This window comes from Cetorhinus maximus, chromosome 15 (assembly GCF_964194155.1).
Source record: "Cetorhinus maximus chromosome 15, sCetMax3.hap1.1, whole genome shotgun sequence".
NCBI classification, from domain to species: Eukaryota; Metazoa; Chordata; class Chondrichthyes; order Lamniformes; family Cetorhinidae; genus Cetorhinus; species Cetorhinus maximus.
The window spans coordinates 107,075,236-107,096,542 of record NC_135893.1 but is presented as its reverse complement, the minus strand read 5'-3'; the positions used below and the strand labels follow the sequence as shown (position 1 = coordinate 107,096,542).

The 21,307-nt window shown below is 43.1% G+C and overlaps 1 protein-coding gene across 1 annotated transcript; it reads left to right on the top strand.

Moving 5' to 3' along the window:
• Positions 1-11,983: 11,983 nt before the first annotated feature.
• Positions 11,984-17,255, top strand: itpripl2 (ITPRIP like 2). The gene is made up of 2 exons (XM_078559163.1): positions 11,984-13,691; positions 17,018-17,255. The coding sequence occupies exon 1, from the start codon at positions 11,984-11,986 to the stop codon at positions 13,439-13,441; it is 1,458 nt and encodes a 485-aa protein (XP_078415289.1). The 3' UTR covers positions 13,442-13,691; positions 17,018-17,255.
• Positions 17,256-21,307: the final 4,052 nt, after the last annotated feature.

Here is a 21,307-nt window from a genome sequence, read left to right as displayed (position 1 = left end):
TAATTCCCAGGATTATTTTTCAGTGCAGGAAGAGGTTTAATGACCTCAGTCAGCAATGGTATGTTTAACAAAAGCTGCCAATCAGCCAAATGTTAAACTCTCTAGACTGACTTGCATTATTGTGGTGCCTTTATTGTAGTGAAACCTCCTAGGGTAGAGAAGCAAAGGGATTTGGATGTCCAGGTACACAAATCAGTAAATGTTGGTCAACAGGCACAAAGAGTAATCAAAAAGGCTAATGGGTGTTGATCTTTCAAAGTGGCTGGAATAACAAACATGAGTATGAATTCAGTCGCAGTCATGTTCAGACCCCATCCAGAATACTGAATTCCGTTTTGCCTCAGGAAGAGTATATTGGCCTCAGAGGGCACGATGCAGAATCATCAGGATTATACCATGGTTTAAGGGGTCAAATTGTGAGATAATGTTGCATAAACTTAACACGTATTCCCCTGAGTTTGGAAGTTTGAGGGGGTGACCTAATTAAAGTGGTAAAATGATTCGAGAGAAGATAGAGCAAAACGATCTCCTTTGGTGAGGAATCCAGTATGACAAAACACAATCATAAAATTAGCGGCGGTCAGGAGTGAAATCACCAAGTTCTTTTCACACAAAGGCTAGTGGAAATCTGACATTCCATCCCTCAAATAACTGTCGATGCTGGGTCAATTGAAATTTTCAAGAATCAGAATCATGGATTTTTATTCAGTAAGGATGCAAAGGGAAACAAATCAATGGCAGGCAAATGGAGTTGAGGCTTGATCTAATTGAATGACAGAGCAGGCCTGAGGAGCTGATTTTCCAACTCCTATTCCTATTGTACTAATCATCTGATTCATTTTCACTTGGCACTGATAATTTCTCTTAACCTTGAGAGATTCCCTGTCCAGTGATTTGGTGTTTCACAGATAGTAGCCTAGCAGCTGCCTGGGACTCTCTCTCTAGAATTCCTCTGCTTCTGCATAATCTGATTGCCAAAACTAAGGCCCCTCAGTGGCAAGCACTGTTCCTAGGCTTTACACAAAGCAGATTAGGATTTTCTTACCTCTTATTGTACATCATGTTCAGGATCTCTTGGCAATTGAAGAGTTCAACAAAAACATGAAAGGAAAAAAACTAAATTTTATGCAAAAGCATATTTTGAGAGAATTAAACAAAAGTAAGAAAAATGGGTAAGCATAAAATATTTCCACGACAGGCTCCAATTGATAAAGCAAAAGTGGCTAACTCTGCATCCCTCACCTCTTCCATCACAACCTTAATTTGAAATGATCCCTGTCAGCATAGCCCCTCACTCGCTTGGAGGTTTCCGAAGATTCCTGTTCAATTCGAATCCAGTACACACATTTTTAAACAAAATCTATTTGGGTGTTCCCTTAAATTACTTGCTTTAACGTTTTTTTCACATTTGAAAACAGCACCAAAACTGAACCACCTCAATCCTGATGGAGCAACTCCTCTTTGTGTGATGCATTGTGAGCTTGATTTTAAGCATTTAAGAGAAGCAAAAGGAACCAGGAAAGAGGAAGGAGTTCAGAGAAACCATAAGATAACTCTAGGTCCATGAGAGTTCTGTCCAGCTCCTTATGTACTTGATTCCAAATGGGACAACACAGGAATGTTAAAGTTGTGCTAAGGACCCAGAGGGAACCCTTTAGCAGAACATATTCCCTTCACATCAAAGCCCAAGTTGAATTTTTCCCATGACCTAAACTGAGCTTGAAGGACAGCTGCAATGGGCTGGACTTGCAGCAGCTCATTCTCAGCAATAGCCAATTTTGTTTAGTGACTATTTTCTCAAAGGGAAAATCTTTTAGTGGCACTGAGCTTTGAAGAGCCTAAAAATAAAAATCCATATTTAAGTTACATGCATTCATTTTAATATCTAAGGTAGTCAGTCCATGACATATAATGTAGTTTGCACAAGAAAGTAAAGTTTATGTAACAATATAAAGCAGTAAGCGTTTACAACTCTCAATAATACAATTAAATGGACAAAATTATAACCCACTCAAAACCCAACAGCTTGCAGAGAGTAAAAATTGAGCCTAAGCGATCTGGTTTACACCCTTATTATTGTAAAATAGAAGTAAAATGCATGTATATTCAATACATTTTAAATACAAGAATGTTATTCAAAAATAAAGCACAGATTTCAGTATTTCACTAATTCACATTATTTATTCCGTCATGGGATATGGGCATCACCAGCTAGGTCAGCATTTGTTGCCCATCCATAACTGCCCTTGAGCTGAGTGGCTTGCTAGACTGTGTTAGAGGGCAGTTAAGAGTCAACCACATTGGTGTGGGTCTTGAGTCACAAATAGGCCAGACCAGGTAAGATAGGCAGATTTCTTCCCTAAAGCACATGAGTGAACCAGATGGGTTTTTATGACAATCGATGATAGTCTCATGGTCACTATTACTGACTAGCTTTTAATTCAGATTTTATTAATTAAGTTTAAATTCCACCAGCTGCTTTGGTGGGATTTATACCCATGTCTCCAGAACATTAGTTTGGGCCTTTGGATTACTAGCCAGTAATATTACAAGTATGTCACCATCACTCCATGCGTGTGTATAATAATAGTTTTTAAGAATTGTTTAATTTTCATTTGATTCATTCAAAGCCCATTCACTTTTAAATACTTATGTAACATACCTAACATCCATTTAATGACCTTACTATGATTATATCCACCACCTTACAATCCTTAGATATGGAAACAGGCCCTAGGGAAAAAACTGAAATACCGCCCCTTTTTTGAAAAAGAATCTTTATGTACATTTGCCAAAAGCAGTTAGATCTTGGGAAAATAAAGGAGGTTCTCGAATGACAGCATCACACTCTGTCATTATTATACATAAACTGATGTTTAAAAAATAATGATACATGTTATAAAACATTGATTATTCAGCATAGCTTCCTATCTATTATATAGCAAAAGGATTTTGTTAACCTTCAGGTCCTATTATAAAATAACATTTTTTAATAAAATGGAATTGTTACAGGAAAGTGTAGAAAACTAGATTTTTACAATTTAAAAAATTAATTTATGAGATTTGGGCATCGCTGGCTGGGCCAGCATTTATTACCCATCCCTAGTTACCTTTGAGAAGGTGGTGTTGAGCTGCCTTCTTGAACCACTGCAGTTCCTGTGATGTAGGTACACCCACAGTGCTGTTAGGAAGGGAGTTCCAGGATTTTGACCCACTGACAGTGAAGGAACGGTGATATATTTCCAAGTCAGGATGGTGAGTGGCTCGGAGGAGAAGTTCCAGGTGGTGGTGTTCCCATCTATCTGCTGCCCTTGTCCCTCTAGATGGTAGCAGTCGTGGGTTTGGAAGGTGCTGTCTAAGGAGCCGTGGTGAATTCCTGCAGTGCGTCTTATAGATGGTACAACTGCCACTAAACTGAGCTTGCCACTGTGTGTCGGTGGTGGAGGGAGTGAATGTTTGTGAATGTGGTGCCAATCAAGCGAGCCGCTTTGTCCTGAATGGTGTCCAGCTTCTTGAGTGTTGTTGTAGCTACACGCATCCAGGCAAGCAAAGGTTATTCCATCACACTCCTGACTTGTACCTTGTAGATGGTGGACAGGCTTTGGGGAATCAGGGGGGGGAGTTATTCGTTGCAGGATTCCTAACCTCTGACCTGCTCTTGTAGCCACAGTATTTACATGGCTAGTTCAGTTCAGTTTCTGGTCAATGGTAACCCCCAGGATGTTGATAGTGGGGATTCAGTGACGGTAATGCCATTGAATGTCAAGGGGCGATGGTTGGATTCTCTCTTGCTGAAGATGGTCATTGCCTCACACTTAAGGGTGCGAATGTTACTTGCCACTTGTCAGCCCAAGCCTGGATGTTGTCCAGGTCATGCTGTATTTGGACATGGACTGCTTCAGTATCTGAAGAGTCGCGAATGGTGCTGAACATTGTGTAATCATCAGCGAACATCCCCACTTCTGACCTTATGATGGAAGGAAGGTCAGTGATGAAGCAGCTGAAGATGGTTGGGCTGAGGACACTACCCTGAGGAACTCCTGCAGTGATGTCCTGGAGCTGAGATGATTGACCTCCAACAACCACAACCATCTTCCTTTGTGCTAGGTATGACTCCAACCAGTGGAGAGTTTTCCCCCTGATTCCCATTGACTCCAGTTTTGCCAGGGCTCCCTGATGCCACACTCGGTCAAATGCTGCCTTGATGTCAAGGGCAGTCACTCTCACCTCACCTCACCTCGGGAGTTCAGCTGTTTTGTCCATGTTTGAACTAAGGCTGTAATGAGGTCAGGAGCTGAGTGGCCCTGGCGGAACCCAAACTGAGCATCATTGAGCAGGTTATTGCTAAGCAAGTGCCACTTGATAGCACTGTTGATAACCACTTTCATCGCTTTATGATGAAGAGTAGACTGGTGGGGTGGTAATTGGCCAAGTTGGATTTGTCCTGCTTTTTGTGTACAGGACATACCTGGGAAATTTTCCACATAGCCGGGTAGATGCTAGTGTTGTAGCTGTACTGGAACAGCTTGGCTAGGAGGGTGGCAAGTTCTGGAGAACAAGTCTTCGGCACTATTGCTGGAATATTGTCAGGGCCATAGCCTTTGCAGTATCCAATGACTTCAGCTGTTTCTCAATATCATGTGAAGTGAATCAAATTTAAGCCATTTTCTTAATTGCTCTGTGAAAAGGACATTCTGGAATCTCTGTCCATCAACCCAAGTGCTATGAATGTGGCTAAATTTTCTTTTCAAGAAACATTTTATTCATACAATTCATAAAAATGTAATACAATTCAATTTCTTTCAATACGGTACATTCCAATCTGTGGTGCCTCACTATCCTTCTAAATTACAGGTCGTAGATACAATTTACATTCCCATTTCATGAATGCTGCCTAATTTCCTGTCATTAGGTTTTCCCAGTGGGGTCCCCATCAGTACTGTAAACTCACCAACGACCCCCGGGAAAGTCATGGCGCTGTTGCAGAAGGACTGTTGCTGCCATATCAAATAAGCCAGGTTAAAAGGAGCTGTACAGCCCCAGGCACATTAATCGAAGGCCTCACCCAAAACTGCCTTTTGTTCATCTTGATCAGTCTCCAAATAAACTATGATGGAAACTCTCTCTTACTCTGGTGCAAAGCCGGCATTGTGGGGTGTGGCTCTGCTGCAACTTCAAATTGCTGTCAAGCAGCTTCACAATTACACTGAAGCCTGGAACTGCCTCCCTCCCACATTCTCAACACAGTTTAAATGTAACAGAGTGGATCCGTACACTCAAATACAAAGAGCTCTCTTCTGAGACAGAGAATTCCAATCCAGGTCAAGCAGTAGAGAGGAGGCGAGAATGGACCTGCAGTTAAAGAAGTGGCCCGAGCTTCATACCAATACTGAACTGGCAACATGGAGGAGGCTAGGGCAACCAGACATAAGCTTCAAATCAGAGCCAGGGGAGAAGTTAGGAAACAGTTCTTCACAAAAAGGGTGGTAAAATGTGAAACTCTCATTCACAAAAAAGAGCAGAGGCTTTCAGTTAATCATTCTAAATTTAAGGTCGATAGGGTTTTGCTAGTCAAGTTTGTAATGAGATACGCAGTAAGGTGGGAGTGGGGGGGGTTTGATGGAATTAGGACACTGATCAACCATAATCTAAAAGCAAAAAACTGCGCATGCTGGAAATCCAAAACAAATACAAAAATACCTGGAAAAACTCAGCAGGTCTGGCAGCATCTGCGGAGAGGAGCACAGTTAACGTTTCGGGTCCGGATGACACTTCAACAGAACTAAGTAAAAATAGAAAAGAGGTGAAATATAAGCTGGTTTAAGGGAGGTGGGGGGTAGAGCTGGATAGAGGGCCAGTGATAGGTGGAGATAACCAAAAGATGTCATAGACAAAAGGACAAAGAGATGTTGAAGGTGGTGATATTATCTAAAGGAATGTGCTAATTAAGGGTAGAAAGCAGGACAAGCAAGGTACTGATAGCCCTAGTGGGGGTGGGGTGGGGTGAAGGAATCGAAAAAGGCTAAAAGGTAGAGATAAAACAATGGATGGAAATACATTTAAAAATAATGGAAATAGGTGGGAAAAGAAAAATCTATATAAATTATTGGAAAAAAAGGGGGGGGGTGGAATCAGAAAGGGGGTGGGGATGGAGGAGAGAATTCATGATCTAAAATTGTTGAACTCAATATTCAGTCCGGAAGGCTGTAAAGTGCCTAGTCGGAAGATGAGGTTCTGTTCCTCCAGTTTGCGTTGAGCTTCACTGGAACAATGCAGCAAGCCAAGGACGGACATGTGGGCATGAGAGCAGGGTGGAGTGTTGAAATGGCAAGCGACAGGCAGGTCTGGGTAATGCTTGCAGACAGACCGAAGGTGTTCTGCAAAGCGGTCACCCAGTCTGCGTTTGGCCTCTCCAATGTAGAGGAAACCGCATTGGGAACAACGAATGCAGTAGACTAAATTGAGGGAAGTGCAAGTGAAATGCTGCTTCACTTGAAAGGAGTGTTTGGGCCCTTGGTCAGTGAGGAGAGGGGAAGTAAAGGGGCAGGTGTTGCACCTTCTGCGGTTGCATGGGAAGGTGCCATAGGAGGGGGTTGAGGTGTAGGGGGTGATGGACGAGTGGACCAGGGTGTCCCGGAGGGAACGATCCCTGTGGAATGCCGCCGGGGGGGTGAAGGAAAGATGTGTTTGGTGGTGGCATCATGCTGGAGTTGGTGGAAATGGCGGAGGATGATCCTTTGAATGCGGAGGCTGGTGGGGTGATAAGTGAGGACAAGGGGGACTCTATCATGGTTCTAGGAGGGAGAAGAAAGTGTGAGGGCGGATGCGTGGGAGATGGGCTGGACACGGTTAAGGGCCCTGTCAACCACCATGGGTGGAAAACCTCGGTTAAGGAAGAAGGAGGACATGTCAGAGGAACTGTTTTTGAAAGTGGCATCATCAGAACAGATGCGACGGAGGCGAAGGAACTGAGAGAACTGGATGGAGTCCTTACAGGAAGCGGGGTGTGAGGAGCTGTAGTCGAGGTAGCTGTGGGAGTCGGTAGGCTTGTAATGGATATTGGTGCACAGTCTATCACCAGAAATTGAGACAGAGAGGTCAAGGAAGGGAAGGGAAGAGTCAGAGATGGACCATGTGAAAATGATGGAGGGGTGGAAATTGGAAGCAAAATTAATGATTTTTTCCAGGTCCAGATGAGAGCATGAAGCAGCACCGAAGTAATCATCGATGTACCGGGGAAAGAGTTGTGGGAGGGGGCCAGAGTAGGACTAGAACAAGGAATGTTCCACATACCCCATAAAGAGACAGGCATAGCTGGGGCCCATGTGGGTACCCATAGCCACACCTTTTATTTGGAAGAAGTGAGAGGAGTTAAAGGAGAAATTGTTCAGTGTGAGAACAAGTTCAGCCAGACGGAGGAGAGCAGTGGTGGATGGGGATTGTTCAGGCCTCTGTTCGAGGAAGAAGCGGAGAGCCATCAGACCATCCCGGTGGGGGATGGAAGTGAAGAGGGTTTGGACGTCCATGGTGAAGAGGCGGTTGGGGCCAGGGAACTGGAAATTGTTGATATGATGTAGGGTGTCAGAGGAATCATAGATGTAGGTGGGAAGGGACTAGACAAGGGAAGAGAGAATGGAGAGAATGGAGTCTCATTGACTAGTAGAATAAGTTCAATTGGCTGAATGTCCTTTTTTGTGTTCCTATGATATGTAACTGCAGAACACTGTTCTGAAGCGGAATGAAGCACGAGCACCTCTGGGTGTGTAAATCCTGTGCAATGACAAACCTGGTTTACAAATGTTAAATTATATTTTATATTAAAGTAGCAGATTGCCAAAAATTATATGCACAAAGATGAATCACTTGAGCACCATGTAAACCCCTTTAACCTCAATTTAAATTTAAGAGCAGAGCAAAACTCCCAGACATTCAAAGTGAAGGCTGTCAATCAAGGTCCTAAATCCCTTTATAATCAATCATTTACACAGTGGTGACAGGCCATCTACACCTGGAATGTGTCAGGGGGTGTAACAGCAGGTCCACAGCTGAGGATGGGAAAGGGATTCTGAACTCCATCCAAGGCCAAAGACCATCTACAGTAACTTTGTTTGCTCCAAATGGAATGTAGAATCTTACAATGCAGGAGGTTATTCAGCCCATATGAAAGAGTTATCCAATTAGTCCCACTCCCCTGCTGAAAGAACTATCAAACCTGCTCATAATTTTGAACATCTTTATTAGAACTCCCATAAACTTTCTCTGCTCTCAGGAGAATAGTGCCAGCTTCTCAAGTCTCTGCACATAGCTGAAGACCCTTATTGCTGGAATCAATTTCCTCTGTACCTTGTCCCAGACCTTGAAAGATTAGTGAAGACAAATGTAGGTCCCTTACAGTCTGAAACAGGATAATTTATAATAGAGAACAGGAAATGGCAGAGCAATTATACAACTGCTTTAGTTCTGGCTTCACAGAGGAAGATACAAATAACTTCCCAGAAATGCTAAGGAACCAAGTGTCTAGTATTACTAAAACAATAGTGCTGGAGAAATTAATGGGGCTGAAAGACAATAAATCCCCAGGGCCTGATAACCTACATCCCAGGGTACTAAAGGAGGTGGCCATGGAAATAGTGGATGTGTTGGTTGTCATCTTCCAAAATTCTGTTGATTCTGGAACAGTCCCGGCAGATTAGAAGGTGGCAAATGTAACCCCACTAGTTAAAAAAGGAGGGAGGGAGGAAACAGGGAATTACAGACTGGTTAGCTTAACATCAGTAATAGGGAAAATGCTAGAGTCTATTATAAAGGATGTGATAACAGGACACTTAGAAAATATCAATGGGATTAGACAAGGTCAACATGGATTTATGAAAGGGAAATCATGTTTGACAAACATACTGGAGTTTTTTGAAGAAGTAACTAGCAGAATGGATAAAGGAGAACCAGTGGATGTGGTGTATTTTGATTTTCAGAAAGCTTTTGATAAAGTCCCACATAAGAGGTTAGTGTGTAAAATTAAAATTCGTGGGATTGGGGGTAATATATTGGCATGGATTGAGAATTGGTTAATGGACAGGAAACAGAGAGTAGGAGTAAGTGGGTCTTTTTTGGAGTGACAGACAGCGACTAGTGCAGTACCGCAGGGATCAGTGCTTGGGCCCAGCTATTCACAATATATATCAATGATTTGGATGAGGGAACCAAACGTAATATTTCCAAGTTTGCTGATGACACAAAACTTGGTGGGAATGTGAGTGGTGAGGAGGATGTTCAGAGGCTTCAAGGTGATTTAGACAAGTTGAGTGAGTGGGCAAATACATGGCAGATGCAGTTTAACATGGATAAGTGTGAAGTTATCCACTTTGGTAGGAAAAACAGAATGGCAGAGTATTATTTAAATGGTGTTAGATTGGGAAATGTAGATGTACAAAGGGACCTGGGTGTCCTTGTACACCAATCACTGAAAGCAAGCATGCAGGTGCAGCAAGCAGTTAAGGCGGCAAATGGTATGTTGGCCTTCATTGCGAGAGGATTTGAGTACAGGAGCAAGGATGTCTTATTGCAGCTGTGCAGGGCCTTGGTGAGACCACATCTGGAGTAGTGTGCGCAGTTTTGGTCTCCTTACCTAAGAGAGAATATACTTGCCATAGAGGGAATGCAACAAAGGTTCACCAGACTGATTCCTGGGATGGCAGGATTGTTGTCTGAGGAGAGATTGGGCCGAATAGGCCCTGTATTCACTAGAGTTTAGAAGAATGAGAGGAGATCTCAATGAAATGTATAAAATTCTGACAGAGATGGACAGACTGGATACAGGATGTTTCCTCTGGCTGGGGGGGGTCTATAACAAGGGGTCACAGTCTCAGGATACGGGGTAGACCATTTAAGGCGGAGATGAGGAGAAACTTCTTCACTCAGAGGGTGGTGAACCTGTGGAATTCTCTACCACGGAGAGTGTGGAGGCCAAGTCACTGAATATATTTAAGAAGGAAATAGATTTCTAGACACGAAAGGTGTTAAGGGGTATGGAGAGAGAGCGGGAGTACGGCTTTGAGATAAAGGATCAGCCATGATCATACTGAATGGTGGAGCAGGCTCGAAGGGCCGAATGACCTACTCCTGCTCCTAGTCTCTATGTTTCTATGTTTATAAAATGCAGTGTTCAGAATGGGATACAATAGTCCAGCTGAGACCTAACAGTGATTTATAAAGGTTTAGTGTAACTTCCTTCTTTTGTAATCCAAGCCTCTATTTATAAGGCCAAGAGTCTCAAATACTTTGTTTAGCAGCTTATCAACCTAACCACCTTCAAACCTTTGTGTGTCTGAAGCCCTGGGTCCCTCTGTTCCTGCAGCCACTTTAACATTTCACCATTTAGTTTATATGATCTTTCCTCAATCTTCCGACCAAAAGGCTATCACTTCACTCTTCTCTGCGTTAAATTTCATCCACCATGTGTCTGCCCATTTCACCAATTTGTCACCGTCCTCCTAAAGTCTGCTACTATCCTCTTCTTTACTACATTTTTAAACTTTCCCTCCTCGGGAAACTTTGAAATTATGCAGTCTCTCCCCAAGCCCCTTTCTTTAATATCAAAACAAGCCGTGGTCTAAATGCCAGGCCGCTAGAGAAATCCCTTCTATCTGAAAGCTTCTCCAGCACTACTCTCTGCCTCTACCCTACTGGCTCCTTTATTCCATGGGCTTCAACTTTGCCATGAAATCTAGTGTTGGCTCATTATCACCCACAATTTTGAAAGCCTTGCTGATTCAACCAAAATTTAAGATACCAGTACAGCTTGGGTGGAATTTCGATAGGTCCAGAGGCTCCATTCCAGATTGCAACTCATATCAGACCATGTGATTAGTTTAACAGCTGAGAGAGAGAGAGAGGGAGAGGGAGAGAGAGCTCTGATACACCCGCGTCCTGACAAACCCAGCTCTCCTGCCTCCTGAGCAAAGACATCACTTTAACCAGGCAATAGAAATAGTGGCATCTGCCTCACTGCATCTACCCACTCTGTGTGTGTGTTAAATTAGCAACCTCAAGTATAGCCTACCATTCAGCAGCTCCTCGTCTGGGGAACACATTCCCAGCTCTCTGGAGGTGTCAGCTGTGGCTCAGTTCATAGCACCCTCGCCTTTGAATCAGAGGGTTGTGGGTTCATGTCCCACTCCCGGAAACCAAGAACTGTGGTTGTACTCGAAAGAGTTGCAATCTGTGACTGCTGATAACTCGAAAGAGTTTCCCAGCTCTCTGGTGTGTACATTCCCAGCTCTCTGGGAAACACATTCCCAGCTCTCTGGTGTGCAGATGCAAACACACACACACCTTAATTATAAGGGGAGGAACACATGTTACTTTACATTTCATCTGACCAACTTTTCAGGCAGTAATTATCCACTCAGCCCTGACATGAACCCCAAACACACTCACTCTACCGTCTGCAGGTGTCCAGTTCCCAGCAAGTTAAAGCTAAGAGTTAATGTGACGGGTTCGCCGAATTGCTCTTTTGATAAAGTGGAGCCGGGCTGGGTTAAAGTTGCCTTGGGAAGTTTTGCAGGGTGTGTGTTGTCTGTGGACAGGGGAGGTCAGTCCACAGGGGGAAGCAGCAGCCCGGACCCTGCAGCGCACAGAGGGTTAAATGTCTGGGAGCCCCGCAGACAATCGCTTTACAGTTTAAAAAGCCAAAAAAAGTGCTGCGAGGTGGAGGGTGGCATTTCCTCTTAGCTCATAGAAAATGTGACGCAAATCCATTTCCTTCGGAAGAGGAAGCTTGAAGCTAAGTTAACGGTCGGGAGGAGTTTGTTTTTTTGGGAGGGGGGGGGTTTGTATTTTTTGGGGAGGGGGGTGGAGGTTGTTCCAGTTTCTATCCAGACGGATGATTTGCTCTGGATGCAGGAAGTTATCCCGAGGTTTTCCACGTGGCTGCCGGACCCGGCTGGAGATGGGCTGATTTCTCCACCCCCCCCTTGTCTAGACCATGTCAGCCCATTCTGCAAACGGGCCGGTCTTCTGGCTGCTGGTGACTTGTTTCTGCGCCGCTTTCCTGTGTCTGCATCAGCTCAACAGGGAGCAGCGGAGTGAGCTGGGCAGCAGCCGCCCGGACACACAGGAACCCGGCTCCTTCCCTCTCTTCCAGCTCTCGGTGGTCTTCCTGCTCTGCTACTGCCTGATCAAATACAGCTGCCGGCCACAGCCCCCTCCTGCCCGGGCACCAGCCCCTGCCCACCCTGCCCCCGGCAGGAAGAGCGCCCTGGAGGCTTACTACGAGCATCAGATCAAACTGTCTCCACACGTGCTGGGGCACAGCAAGGCTCATGTCACCAAGATCGTCAGCGAGCTGGTTAAAGTTGGCAAAACCGAGCATGAGGACTGCACTCTGACTTTCCGAGGGGACTTCGTTCAAGTTGGCAGCGCCTACGAGCAGCACAAGATCAACAGCCCGGATTGCTTCGACCTCCTTGTGCCCATCAAAGTGCCCCAGGTCCTGAAGCTGGAGCCCACCTTTGACTTGGGCAGCAGAGAGCTGCCCTTCCACTTGGGGGGGAGCGCCGTCTGCAGGTTAAAACCCTCCAGCAAATCCGAGTGGTCAAAGTACAGGAAGGATTTCAGTGACTGTTTCTGTATCCACTTCCAGAAGAGAGCTGCCCTCTCATCCAGCCAGGTGCTGAAGTGGTTCTACAGCAAGATGCACAGGTGCCTCAATGTCATCAAATACCAGTGTGAAGAGAGATGCTCTATCACCCTGTCGGTGGTCAATGACCAGCTCATACTGAAACTGCTGCCCAAGTCGGACTATGTGTGTTGCCACATCGCCATGTCTGTGCGACTCATTCCAGCTGTTCATGCGGGTGATTCAGTGTTTCTTGTAGCCCAGCCCTGGGCCAGGACCGAGGTGATGCTCAGGCCCCTGAAGCAAGAGGCCTTCTGGTATGTTTATCTGTCCAAGCATGAGCAAAAGTTTCTGAATTGGCTGAAAGTGCAAACTCCAAACAACTCCTGCCACCTGAAATGTCTTCAGATTATGAAGGCTCTTCGTGACGTGGGCTGCAAAGAGTTTGGCCAGCAATTTTCCATCCAGTGGAATATGATACTCTGCTCCTACAACATGAAAACAGCGCTCTTTCATTTGCTGTTGAAAGGTCCCCTGGAAGCTTGGGATGAAAAATTCCTCATGGAAAGATTAGAGGACCTGGTTAGGTTCTGGAGGGAACGCTTACAGAAACAGGAACTGATGCATTTTTTCCTGGGGAATAAAAATGTCCCAGATTTTTTGACGGTGCCAAGGAAAATTAAGGAAGCCTTGCCAGTGAACCTGCTGGCTGGCTTTGACTCTGTTCTTTTGGATCTGGTTTCATTTCAACTCTTGAAAACATGGAATCGTGCACATCTACTAATGAAATTAAATAATCATAAACACTTGCACAGGAATTGCTAATAGTTGCTGATGTCCGAATTTGCCTCCTTGTTAATGTAATATGTCAAACCCTTTCTACTATCCATGTCTGCTAAAGTGTAGAATCGCCATTTTAATTTATTGCTTTTCAGTTTCAGTGACACAGAATCATTATAAATGATTGTTATGTCCTTGTTTTTTGGGGCATTGTCACAGAACATGTATCATTACTTAACTGCTCTCTGTTCAGAAAGCAGCAGATTGATGCGCACACAGTACTTTATATCAAAAGGTCAGCTTTTACTCATTTAAATTTCTAAAGCATTTAAATCTAGGTAATTTATTATTTTGTTAATAAATAATTTGAAGGTTTTTTTTATGTTTTAACTGTGCAAAGTTCTTTATTTTATGGTCATCCCTCAAGTGCTTTCTATTTGCAGGTGGTGAATTTGCTGAGGTGAGGACTGATTTCACCCTGCATCACCAGCTCCACATTCTGTGATTAAAAACAGCGCTGGAAAAACCTGGCAGGTTTGGCCGTACCTGTGGAGAGAGAAACAGAGTTAATGTCTCATGTCCAATATGACTCTTGTTCGGAACGGTTCTGCAGGAGAGTGATACGGGCTGGAAACATTAACCCTGTTTCTCTCATTACAGATGCTGCCAGGTCAGTTGAGTTTTTCCAGCACTTTGTTTTTATTTCAGATCTCCAGCATCTGTAGTATTTAGCTTTTATATCAATATTCTGTGTGGTCGCTTGTACTCTTTGTCATCACCAACAGTATAGAAATATCAATTGGGAAGGTTAGCTTAAACAGTACAAATGGGTAGTGAAGGATTACATAGTTCACTCGCACTGCCTATAACATTGTATGGGCCACTTTTCTTTGTTCTTTGGTGAGAGGAGAAAACTATAAAGGTGATGTGCAGGGCAATATTTTTATGCAGAGGGTAGTGAGTGTCTGGAATTCGCTGCCAGAGGAGGTGGTGGAAGCAGGTACGATAGTGGTGTTTAAGAGGCAGCTTGACAAATACATGAATAGGATGGGAGTAGAGGGATATGGACCCCGGAAGTGCAAAATGTTTTAGTTGACGGGCAATATGATCGGCGCAGGCTTGGAGGGCCGAAGGGCCTGTTCCTGTGCTGTACTTTTCTTTGTTCTTTGTTCTTTGTTCTATTAAATCGTATCACAGTATTGTAATCTCCTCCTGCCCATACAGTATCCTCTATAAGCTGAATATTCACAGGAAAATTATCTTCAGTCTTACTTGATTATGTCTATTCTTTTTCTCTTCTGCCACACAAGGTATCCTGTTCATTCTACTGCTTTTTGCATCTACAAATCTGTGTGTTGATGACCCCTTTTGAATGTGGCAGGCCTTTAGCAGAGATCTGCGGGATGCAATGAGGAGCAACTCTGGGAGCTTGCTGAGGCTGTCTGGAGTGGTGGAGTTGAACCCATCATTCACTGAGACAGAGGCAGGAATGCTTCCAATAAGCCAAGGCTCATTCCCTGATCATCCCTATTTACCAGTACATTATTTATTTCCTATTTGGCTGTTTGATTAATTTAAATATAGGACTTTCAAGTGTTAATTCTTAAATAGATTGGATGTTAGCAATTTGTGGAACTTGCTACATTTTACAATAATCTATATTTGATACCAGAGTGTTAGTATTTGAATTATTTTTAATTTTCTGCAATCAGCTGAAAAGCCAGAATATTTATTTTGGTTGCATCAATAATAATATCCTAAATTTCACTGAAATTATACAAGTATCTGTGAGTTAAATAGAGTGTATACTAAGGGGGGGGACGAGGAGGAGGGAAAGAAATTCATAAAACAGTCAGAAGCAGCACAAGATAGAAACATTAGACTGTTATTGATCATTCTCATGTTTCATGCATGTAAGTTATTGAAAATTATTGTGAAAAGCTGTGCTCATTGAGTTCCAGGAGTTTAAGCATTACATTAATTGTGATATATATTTATATAGAATATCCTTCACAATGCAATACGCAATCGAAAGAAATACAGATTGTGACATAATCAAGTTTTATCCTTTCTCAGTGTTTTAGGTTAAATGGTTTGTGACCAGTTTCATTTCCTCAAAGTCTCCATTTTATTTCTGCTTTGTTTTTTATCTTTGCTGCCTATTTGTACATTTTAAGCTCGCATTTCCCACTGATACTTTTTTTTATACAGTTGGTGATGGCACAGCCTTCTCCACATATCATGAAGTAGATAGGGACATATCACCATGAGCAGGGCTCGTTCAGTTAGTATGTTCTTGCTCTATGTGTCTACCAGACAGTCAAGTATCACCAGTCATACTTAATACAAACGCACAGGCTGTTTGTTTGTCTTGGCTTTCTTTTGACTTTCTTGGGATCCACAATTTTCTTGAGCAAGGGAAACATTTTAACTTGCACGAAACAGGTCCCTAGACTCATGGAATGCCCCATTCACCAGGAAAAAAGTATTTTTCCATTTAATCTCAGAATAAACAGCTAGCTAAATATTGACTTTAAGACAACTGTATAGCTGACATGGTTGGCATATTTCTTACCAAACGAGAATGAAGTACTCCATGCAAAGTAGGCAGTGGCACATGGGCCTTGGGGAGGTTTCAATTAGGAGGGCTGAGATTGTGGAAGGACAGTTAAAACAGGACAGTTATTTTTGAATTCAGGGAAAACTGGTTGTTTGGGAGCAACACTTTGTGCAGAGTAGAATGTGAAGGCAACAGAGTTTTGGGTGAGTTTTAATTTATAGAGGATGAAACTGGAACCTTAGTGGTGAGAAGGTTGAGCCTGCAGAAGAGTACCTTATTGATGAGGATTGCAGCAGACTGGGTGTCAGGCAGTGCTCCAGGGGCAGATATATATTTCCTATCAGCTGTTTCAGTAGTGGATAGGCTCTGAAGTTTGTGCTCCACCCCGTTCAGCCTGAATGAGCATCTAAGAAGGGAGTTGGAATTAGGGATTAAAGTGCAGAGATTATAGCAGGAGCCTGACAAATTTTGCTTAAGGCTTCAAGCTTGAAGCTATGTTGGCAAAAAATAGTTGGTTACCTATGACCTGAGCATGAATAAACAACCATAAAGGCAGAATGGTCGTAAGGTAGAGCCAGCTATCGTCATGCATGTGAAAGCTGGTTTTGTGTCTATGGATGTGGTGATTGAGGGGCATTAAAAGAGCAAGAGGAGTGGGCTAAGGATGGAATCTTCGAGTTCTATAAATCTATCAGCAAGTTCCATGAGTAGGAAATTAAAAGAACTTTGGAAACATGACATCCATTAAAGAGATAAACTATTTAAATATAGTGGACTATCTTTCTATTGCAAAACTGAGAAAATCCTCTGTCGTCATTATTCTCTATTCATCCTCTCTTTGAGTCTGGTGTTGCTAAAATATATAAGACAGCATTATTGAAAGCATTCCAACTGCTCTAACTGTGTGCAGTTTAGGATTCCCTCCTGCTAAGTAGGGTGTATGCACCCTACTGGGTTAATGATTATTTACTTTGTAAGTAGATGACATATAATATTAATTAGAAGCTGCAATGTGTGTTCTCAGTATGTGGCTTCATATTAGTTCCTTTTTCACATAACAGGATTGTGCAGGAGGAACTGAAACTGATGACACATCGGCTGAGGCATTTCTGAACTGAAGTATGCCAAATGTCCTCAGTACAGACAACCCATTTCTTTAAACAAAAAAAAACTTCTCTTTTTAATATTCCTACATGTCTCCTTATTTTACAAGAGTTTGGACAGTGTGAGCCTCAGCTAAGAAGGTATTGCAAATGGTTAAACTATGCCACTATCAAAAATAAAATGCTATTTTTAAAAGCTGGCTGTTTATTTATCTAACTGAAAACTACAAAGTCATGCTGTGGGCCTACAAAAATATAGCAGGCAGGTTACATGTTGGACATGATTAGAGCAGCTTTTCTCAGTTGGACCAGACTTTTCGATCTTTCAAGGTTTACAGTGTTACTAGTGTTTATGGTTTTTGCATTTATGCATGTTTAGAGTTTCTGATTTTCAGAGTTTGGAGCTTCCAGTGTTTATTTTTGCAGATTTCAATTTGCACCAAATGTAGTTGTTTCTTATTTAGACCTTCAGTCAGACTGGGTCTCATCAGTGAGACTGTTTATGTTCACACAGCTTCTAAATTTCCCATATGCCGCCCACCTGTCGAGACTATTGCTTTCTCCTCAGCTGGCAGGACACAGCACAGCTCTCTCGCCATCACGCTGCTCACAAACTATTTCCTTTACAGCCTGAACAGCTATCAGTTGCTGGACTGACAATCCACCCTCCATCCATGTTTCTCAATTCGAGCTTTTTGCTGCTGAGAGGCAGCATGCCCATTTTGATTAAGCCAAGGAAAAGAATCCAGTGAAAGAACATTTAAGTGCCATTGAAAAGTTTAATTTCAATGCCTTGTAACAATGCAGAGATACGTTGGTCACGAGATATATTCAGGACTTTAAACATTTGATTTACTCATTGTGTTTTATCCACACTACCAAAATAAAACATTTACTCCAAAATTTCTTCCTGATGAGCTCGTTGCTCTAACCCAAAAAAGCATGGTACCATATTTTATATATATATTATATATGTAAAAAACGCTTTTCATAATGAGGGTATGCTATTTTATTACTACATAATGCAATTAAGACATTTTGACTGTAGCATTAAATTTAATTGTCTGGTCACGGGTACAGTAATATTACATTATAATCAGTTACCCAATACAGTCATAGATGTTTACCTTCTGAAATATTACTGCTGATCTCTCCTCCTCATATTTGTAAAACAGTACGTACTTTGTATATGTATATAAGATAGAATAACTTGCTTAAAAATGTATCTCAGGGCATAGCAGAAGAGATTGTTGTTAATAAACCTCTAATTTTTGTGATTTATAATGCTATCTAAATATCTTTATTTTAAATGTATACAATTTTGGAATGCATTTTACCTGAGTGCTATGTGGTAAACAAGAAATGTAAATGGCAGATGGGGCGCAATATGATAATTGGATTGAGCTTATCATTTACAAGGGACAAAGTCCCACCAATGGAATTGTTGAAAAAATAGACATGTTGTCGAATCTTTCCATCTCATCAGGATAGATATGTAAGAATACCAATTGTAAAGGGAACAACATTTATACTACATTCTATCGAAAAGGCGTTTCTCATGGAAACTGACAGATGTTTGCGAGAGCTGGGTCTAGAGGGGATCCCCACAGCAACATCATCTATTTGGGCATACATGGTGTCATTATAACTGAACTCAACTGCGTGAGTTGCCAAGCTTATAAGCTCAATGAATATTGACACAGACAATAGCGGCATTTCTAGACCGCCATGATATAGCGCCGCAGTGCAAATGTCCAAGGCTTCCTTGAGTGGTACGATGAGAAGGAAAAGAGAGGCTTTTAGCGGGTACAAGGGAAGCAAATCAGCAGAGGCAATAGTGGAGTACAGAAAGTGCAGGGTGGAGCTTAAGAAAGCAATTAGGAGAGCAAAGAGGAGATATGAGAAAGCTCTGGCTGGTAAAAGTAGGGAAAATCCCAAGATATTCTATAAGTATATCAATGGGAAGAAGATAACCAGGGAAAAAGTAGGGCCCATAAGGGACCAAGGGGGCAATCTATGGGTGGAGCCAGAGGACATCGCTAGAGTGTTGAATGAATACTTCACATCCGTCTTCACCCAAGAGAATGAGGATGAAGGTATCGAACTCTGGGAGAGAGACTGCAAGGTTCTTAAGCAAATTGATATAGGAAGTGACAAGGTATTGGAGGTGTCGGCAGGCTTAAAAGTGGACAAATCTCCAGGTCTGGAAGATTTGTGTCCCAGACTGCTGAGGGAGGCAAAGGGAGGAGATTGCAGGGGCTCTGACCCAAATTTTTAATTCCTCTCTGGCCAAGGGGGAGGTGCCAGAGGACTGGAGAACAGCTAATGTAGTTCTGCTATTTCAGAAGGGTTGTAGAGATAAGCCAGGGAACTATAGGCCAGTGAGTCTCATGTCAGTGGTAGGGAAACTATTGGAGAAAATTCTGAAGGAGAGTATCTATCTCCACTTGGAGAGGCAAGGTTTGATCAGAGATAGTCAGTATGGCTTTGTCAGAGGGAGGTCATGCCTAACAAATTTGACTGAATTTATTGAGGAGGTGACCAGGTGTGTAGATGAGGGTAGTGCAGTTGATGTAGTTTGTATGGATTTCAGCAAAGTCTTTGACAAGGTCCCACATGGGAGACTTATAAAGAAGGCAAATGCACATTGTTATACAGGGTAATTTGATAAGGTGGATTCAAAATTGGCTTAGTTGTGGGAGACAGAGGGTGATGACAGAAGGATGCTTTAGTGACTGGAAGCCAGTGTCCAGTGGCGTACCACAGGGATCTGTGCTGGGTCCCCTATTATTTGTCATTTATATAAACAACATGGATGACTATGTGGGGGGTAGGATTAGTAAGTTTGCGAATGACACAAAGATTGGCCGGGTGGTTAACAGTGAGGTTGAGTGTCTTGGGCTACAGGAAGATATAGACGGGATGGTCAAATGGGCAGATAAGTGGCAGATGGAATTTAACTTTGAAAAGTGTGAGGTGATACACTTTGGAAGGAGTAATTTGACAAGGAAGTATTCAATGAACAGCATGACACTAGGAAGTTCTGAGGAACAAAGGGACCTTGGCGTGTGTGTCCATAGATCTCTGAAAGCGGAGGGGCATGTTAGTGGGATGGTGAAAAAGGCCTAAGGGACATTTGCCTTTATCAATCGAGGCATAGATTACAAAAATAGGGAGGTCATGTTGGAGTTGTATAGAACCTTGGTGAGGCCACAGCTGGAGTACTGTGTGCAGTTCTGGTCACCACATTATAGGAAGGATGTGATTGCACTGGAGAGGGTGCAGAGGAGATTCACCAGGATGTTGCCTGGGATGAAACATTTAAGTTATGAAGAGAGGTTGGATAGACTTGGGTTGTTTTCATTGGAGCAGAGAAGACTGAGGGGTGACCTGATCGAGGTGTACAAGAATATGAGAGGCATGGACAGGGTGGATAGGGAGCAGCTGTTCCCCTTAGTTGAAGGGTCAGTCAGGAGGGGACACAAGTTCAAGAAGAGGGGCAGAAGGTTTAGGGGGGATGTGAGGAAAAGCTTTTTTACCCAGAGGGTGGTGACGGTCTGGAATGCGCTGCCTGGGAGGGTGGTGGAGGCGGGTTGCCTCACATCCTTTAAAAAGTACCTGGATGAGCACTTGGCACGTCATAACATTCAAGGCTATGGGCCAAGTGCTGGTAAATGGGATTAGGTAGGTCGGTCAGGTGTTTCTCACGTGTCGGTGCAGACTCGATGGGCCGAAGGTCCTCTTCTGCACTCTGTGATTCTGTGATTCTGTGAGTGGTACATTGGTGAATAGGCTAGCCATTGCTATCAATCTGCAAGTCCTGTATGGTTTTCGCAAATGTGAAGGTCTTTCACCGTATATGTGGAAAACTTGCTCAGAACCGGTTGTAACAATTTCCCAGCCATTTGGCCAATTCAGGTTGTGCAGAACCGGTCACAGATAAGATAGGGCGTAAAGGGACATCACCTCTGTGTGTCTTGGGCAGCCCATACATACGTGGACGCAGTGAACTATGAAGGTGAATCCTGTCATTTATACCATCCGGCAGCTTGTTGCTCTTACACAAGTCCAACAAGCGGTTTTGTAACTTGCTTTCACACAGCACTGCCTGATCATGCTTAGCCGCAGATCCAGTGGATATGAATTTGGACCTGACATTAAGAATGGTATGCATTTTGTTGATATAGTCACACTTATTAAGGATGACTACTCCATCCCTTTTTCAGGTTTACAGATATATATGTCTGG

Coding starts and splice junctions, on each gene's coding strand:
- itpripl2 (XM_078559163.1), top strand. CDS start 11,984: ATGTCAGCCCATTCTGCAAACGGGCCGGTCTTCTGGCTGCTGGTGACT.